The sequence below is a fragment of the Gymnoscopelus microlampas genome (assembly GCF_963454915.1).
Source record: "Gymnoscopelus microlampas genome assembly, contig: SCAFFOLD_52, whole genome shotgun sequence".
In the NCBI taxonomy this organism is placed as follows: domain Eukaryota; kingdom Metazoa; phylum Chordata; class Actinopteri; order Myctophiformes; family Myctophidae; genus Gymnoscopelus; species Gymnoscopelus microlampas.
The window spans coordinates 1-6,572 of NW_028155753.1; the positions used below are offsets into that span (position 1 = coordinate 1).

The following is a 6,572-nucleotide window of genomic DNA, read 5'->3' on the forward strand; positions in this document are numbered from 1 at the left end:
ATCAGTCTACAGATACATCTATATATGTAATTCCTCAATACATGAAAAGTGGTCACAAACATTTCACTTGTACAAGTCCATCTTGGGAGTTTCAGCAATATTCAAATTGCATCATTATATGCCACCTGAAGTTTTTTTCATTTGTGCATTACTATAACGGCATTAAGCACATGATTGAATTGGAAAAACTTTGACTCCTAGAATGCTATGTTATAACATTATCATTGGCTTTTCTGACACCAGATGTAGCAGAGTAGCCCTGCCTGTAGAACAGAAGCCTAATATCTCCGGTGGTCAGGAAGTGTTCCTCTTTGGATGACTGGTAGATGTTTGGTTTTCCATGCAGGAGAGCCAGGTTCAATTAAATTTTGATTAATTGAATACGCAGGACCACAATGGATGTTAATGGTGTTATCCTTTTAGCGCCATTTTATATACGTACCTTCTACTATTTGCAAACTGTTAATAAAGTGTTCAATCAATCAATCAAGGTGGTTACGTTAACATCACTCTGTGTAACCAACCTTACCTACGTCTTCTTCTTCCTCCTGTACTGTATCACTTCCTCTTCCTAAATGGAGATAATTGCCTGTGTTTGTTGCAGATGAGCCAGTTGTCCCTGCTGTAGAGGACGATGACTGTTACGTGGGGGACGGGTCGAGCTACCGCGGCGCGACCACAGTGACCATCAGTGGCAAGAAGTGTCAGGCTTGGAGCTCCATGACCCCTCACAGGCACAAGAAAACCCCACAGGCCTTCCCACTAAGGTGAGAAACAATGCTCTGCGATACAACAGCATTTGTTTGATCAACATTTTAAATCGTTTTTTCACCGATTGTTTTGCTTGATGTAATTTAGGACCATCACAGAGAGAGAGAGAGAGAGACAGGAAGGTGAGGACAAAGATGCTCTCTCTAGCCATGCAGACAAACTTACAGCTCAGGTTCCAAGCCGGGCTTCCAAGTGGGGACATAGACCACCGAAGTCTGACATAATTTACACATCCTTGGCTTGTCTACCTGGTTCGCGGTTTTCCACCCCCATTCTGAATCCCATAGACGTCTTTAATATAGCGTCAAATAAGAACTGTGTTCCAAAAATAAACAAGTGACCCCAGCGGTTTGACTCTTATGGATATGAAGCATCAACTGACGGTGAGAAAACGATAACGTTACTTCCGCCGAATTAGTTACATTTTCGCCAGAAACAGACTGTATCAAATATAAGTGACTGACTATCATAAACGATACAGAACCTCCTCCCTGACAATATCGCCGAGACAGTTTGTTTATTTTTGGACCACAATTCTTATATGAGACGATTCTATGATGACCCAATGTTATTCTCCATAGCAAAATTACTTTACGAACCTGGGGATGAACGAGTGACGTCAGGACTTCGGTGGTCTATTGTGGTTATAACATATATTTCACTCTGGGAATGCCAGTGAGGACATTGTTGTTATAGTACATTTCTCACACAGTGACAAAGGGACCCCACAGACCCTTTTAACCCTTAAACAAGGGACGATTGACACCCTCTTTCATGAACGTTGTGCTTCAGTCAAAGCCATTTATACCCACTTAAGGTTTGGGGGGAGGGGGTCTGGCTGGAGGTGTTCACTCTCCATTCCGACATCTCACCACTCCGACTAGTGGCTTCCGCGTGCGGTTAGGGTTAGGGTTAGGGTTAGGTATAGGGTTCGTCAACGTCGGAAAGGCGACATGTCGGAAAGGAGAAATGCACCCCTGGCTGGAGCCTGAATGCGGGACAGGGCGGCCTCGTCCTGAGCCTTACGCACCGCGTGGCTGTCCTGTAAGTAGCCCATGCCCCCATGGAAAAGGTTACCAGCAGTTACCTTGAGGTTCTGCAGGTTCTTCTTATCATCCGCACACTTGAAGCTGACGTGGTCGAGCCATCCTGTCCAGAATGCCCTCAATTGATCTGCTACTGCAGGAATTGGGACTTGTATGTTTTTCTGGTAGATGCTGAATGATTGCAGGAATCTTTTTCAACTCTGCACAGATTTCCTTCTGCCAGGGATTCTCATGCCGTGGCAACTTTGGACCATGAGCTACAACTTCACCCAGTTCACCACAAACACTGTCACATGACATGATTGTGGTGATTGTTTTTAACTGCCGAAATACCAAAGAAAATGGTCACGATCAGTGCTCTTCCTCTCTGCCTGTGTGACAGTGACCTGAGACGGAACCTGTGCAGGAACCCCGACGGAGACCGAGCTCCCTGGTGTTACACCACTGATCCTGCTGTTCGCTGGGAGTACTGCAACCCGGAGAAGTGCTCCGCCAAACCTTCTGGGGTCTTACCAACCAAACCAGCGGTCCCCACTCTGCCCGCAGCCACTCAGACCACCCCAGAAAGAGGTGACTAATTGAGTCTTAGATTGATGTTCATCCCTAATTCATTCATTCACACATTCACAAATGTATTCATTCATTAATTCACTCACTCACTCACTCACTCACTCACTCACTCACTCACTCACTCACTCACTCATACAATCATTGGCTCATTCATTCAATCAATCATGATTTTTCTTATACATCCATTCATTCACCTAATTTTGTTCTACAGTATATTCATTCACTAAAATCTGACTAGTAGCTTGTTTTGTTTGGGGGCAGTCTTTATGCTTCATTCATACACACACCCACACACCCACACCCACCCACACACACACACACACACACACACACACACACACACACACACACACACACACACACACACACACACACACACACACACACACACACACACACACACACACACACACACACAGACATTCAATCACTGAACTCTTTGTTCACCTGATTGTTCAATCACTCGCCTCCCTCGTTTGAATGGAAGTATCTTATCTAAACATTAATTATTACATCCTAAATTACATCCATCCATCCATCCATCTGTGTGTTTCTGTCAGACTGCAAGTGGGGGAATGGAGCAACTTACAATGGTTCTACCTCCATGACCCTGCTGGGAGTCACCTGTCAGGCCTGGCCCGCACAGACACCCCACCGACACAACAGTTTCACCCCTGAGACACACCCCACCAAAGGGCTAGAGAGCAATGTAAGTGTGTGTCTGTGTGTGTGTGTGACGTGTGTGTGCGTGCGTGCGCGCGCGTGCATGCGTGCGTGCATCCGTGCGCGCACACACGCTTGCATGCATGCCCATGTGTGTGACTCACAGGAGTAAACTTTTCATCACAACTTCAGTGGCATTTCAGAGACACAGAGGACTGCTCAGTTTCATGGCTGCTAATGGAATATTAGCCCTATAACAAATATATACCGAAAAGTGTAACGCTGAAAAGTGTTAAGCTTGATTTATACTTTGTTCTACACCATGTATAAATTAAGTGCGGCTTTAATAATTCTTTGTTGTCTTACTGTCAGAGTTGCAGAAACCCCGACAATGATGTGAACGGTCCGTGGTGTTACACCACTGATGTGAACAAGAAATGGGATTACTGCCAGATCCCTAACTGTGGTATGTTTATCCAGAGATTATCATCAACCTTTTAATTTGAATAACACCCAGTTTTGTATGCATTTGGCCTTGACGCCCCCAATATGTCTGGGTCCCATTCTACACTGTAAGATCCTCAGTGTTAACCACTCTATATACTTTGTCAACCAAGGGTCTATACTTGGCCTCTCCTTTTTTTCCTCTACATCAAATCTCTTTGCCGAACGCGATACAGACATTTTATGCATTGTCCTGTAAAAGAGTTCTACTTCTATTGCATGCAAGCAGCATGTTACCACTTTACGGTATAATGATGCAGCTGCACAAACGTGACACAGAGCTAGGCCAGTCCATGAAGCCGATGTGTTGGATTTGTCAACTAGGCCTACAGCTTGTAACAGTTTGTCTCGCAAAACTGGCAAATCATTGGTCCGATCAGCACCAAATTGCTTTTGCACATTGCCAGTAGGTCATAGACCACTATTTTTCCCCACATATGTTTTACACCTTTTGAAATATCTAACTGTAATTGTATTTATCATGTAATTATTTCCACAAATGTGTTCAAATAAGCAAATTACCTCATTAAATATGCACAATACCAACATTTCCTCAGCAGAAATGGATTCTACTGTTAAAATTACCTTAGGGTCAACTGTTTATAAGACCATTGGTTTCCAAAAAGTATTGTCTAGAAGTCATATCAATGACACACATTTGTTTAGTGAGTGATAACTGTCATTAAGCCACTAGATTGGCAGATGTATCATACCAAACTATTAACTAGAGACATGAAGGAAGACAGAAATATAAAGGATTTACGGTCACCTACCTTGGGTGGTACTATAATCTGGCTTGGCCCCTGGACTAAAGGCACTTCTGCACACCTCTGGGTCAACTGTGACATGCCAAGTTTGAAGTCTGTCGGCCAGTGCAGTGCTTGAGTTATGCCCAAGACACGCACACACACGCACGCACGCACGCACGCGCGCGCGCGCGCGCACACACACACACACACACACACACACACACACACACACACACACACACACACATACACACACACACACACACACACACACACACACACACACACACATTTTAACCATTTATTTGTCCACACAAAGGAGAGTATACAAGGACACACATATTAAAGGTGCAGTGAGATTACATCACAAAATCATGGAATACGTCTTCATGATACAATAAGTATGTCACTCAGTTTCTCTATGGGTATAAGTAACCGCGTCTCCGCCATATGTGGCGGCTGCCAATTATAGCAGAAATAGAACAATACTTTGCCAGCCTTTTTGCCTCCTTTTTGGGCATCCCAAGTTGTTGGAACCCTCTAACAACCAGTCTGTGGGTATGTCCTAGGCTGCCAAATATAAAAACAAATAGTCTGCACCTATAGCCCAGCTCTGAGATGGTATGTAGAAGTGGTTGGTATTTAATGACCTTGGTCATAAAGGCTTCCTCTAGACTAGGGTCAAAGGTGCAGGCTATCTCTAATACAAACACCTCTCTGGACTCTTCATCAACCACAACAACATCTGGTGTATTAGCTGTCAAAGATGTAAATATGTCTGGGTTATCACAGAGATGAAACATGGATGAAATGACACGGAATGTTTGTACATTCTCACTAAGGGTGCATGATTTTTTGATATGTCCTTTGCGATGAGTTCCACTATTCTATCGTGGCGTGCAATGTACATCCCTTTGTATGCATAACAGCCATTCAAGATGTGTGACAGTGTTTCAGTGATCTGTTCTGTGGTGTGGTGCAGACAATGAGGAGCTTGACTGGTGGGAAACCATATGGAAAGGTTGAGTCTGGTGGGAAGGACTTGTAGTCTGGCTTTTATGGTGAATGTGATGATGACCTCATTGAGTGCAGTGTTCTTAAAGGAGCATTTCACCCCTGGAAGAAACTGCAATCACTCAATGGTAATAGTATTTGTAGTAGATAACAGTAGCACAATTTAAAATGTGCACCCTATGGCCAGAAAAATAATGAAATCTGTGTGTTTGACTAGGTTTTGACTGGACTGCTTATTACTACAATGACCATAATGCTTTTGGTGCACTGCCCCTCCTTGTGGCAGGGGAGGTGCGGTGTGGGTGGGATCTCCAGCAACAACGTTGAAACAGCATGGCAGTGTTGCCATGTCTGCTTATTATAAGCGGCTTCTTTCTAAAATGTAGTTGATATTTGGGCTTGTATCCAAATGTTTTGATTGTTGTTTAAACCAGTGGTTCTCAAAGATGTTCATGTATTTTTCCACGGACCCCGATCTGAAATTATATTTTGTGCCAGGAAGCCCCAACCAAATATGTGTTGTTAAACGATTAAAAAATACTCCACATTTTGCACTTTTTTCCCCTCAAGATTTTTTGGAAAATAGCAGATCTACAAGCTCACAATGGGTAACATCGCAACGTGTTGTGAGCTTGTAGATCGGCATTTTTCAAATATATAATATCCCATGTTAAAGTGCTCTTGGCTTAGTTATCTTCTTTTGGGCTTGTTTTCATATACCTGGTTTCTTATTTCTTTCACAATATCTGGCAACACTGGAAGTCAGTTTGTTTACCATCTCCACGTTGTATTTGGATTCTTTCACGCTTGCGCTTGTGAAACACTACACAGGATTATTATTTCATGTCAACATTCAAGTACAACTATCAGAAGATGTAACTCAGGTAAAGTAATGCGTCACTCTTCAAATTTAACAAAAGGTCCGCGAACAAATGCGCAGTTTGGGCTGTTTTCTGTGTTCTGTTGTGTCTAAAATCTCTGGCAGGAGGGGGGTGGGGGGCTGTCCGCTGGCTGCATGACGCGTCGAGACAACATGTAGTGCGGAAAGGAATGATGTAACATCTCGTGACGTAAATAACGTCACGAGATGTTCGAAGATTACTATATATCTCAAAACACAGATCATTCACAAAAATAATAATAATTGAGTCCTAAACTTCATTACCATTGGGTCAGTTTCTTCCAGGGGTGAAATGTCCCTTTAAGGAATGAGTGTGAGACAGAGTGATCAGCATAGGGAAGACAGGCGAGTTTC

At 43.5% G+C, this 6,572-nt stretch overlaps 1 protein-coding gene across 1 annotated transcript; it reads left to right on the plus strand.

The window, feature by feature from the left end:
* Positions 1-604: 604 nt before the first annotated feature.
* Positions 605-6,336, plus strand: LOC311041294 (plasminogen-like; the record flags this gene model as incomplete). Its single annotated transcript, XM_084086202.1, has 6 exons — positions 605-767; positions 2,200-2,387; positions 2,948-3,096; positions 3,423-3,516; positions 5,286-5,304; positions 6,303-6,336. Coding segments are annotated over 6 exons (647 nt in total), but the record flags the coding sequence as incomplete, so codon positions are not given.
* Positions 6,337-6,572: the final 236 nt, after the last annotated feature.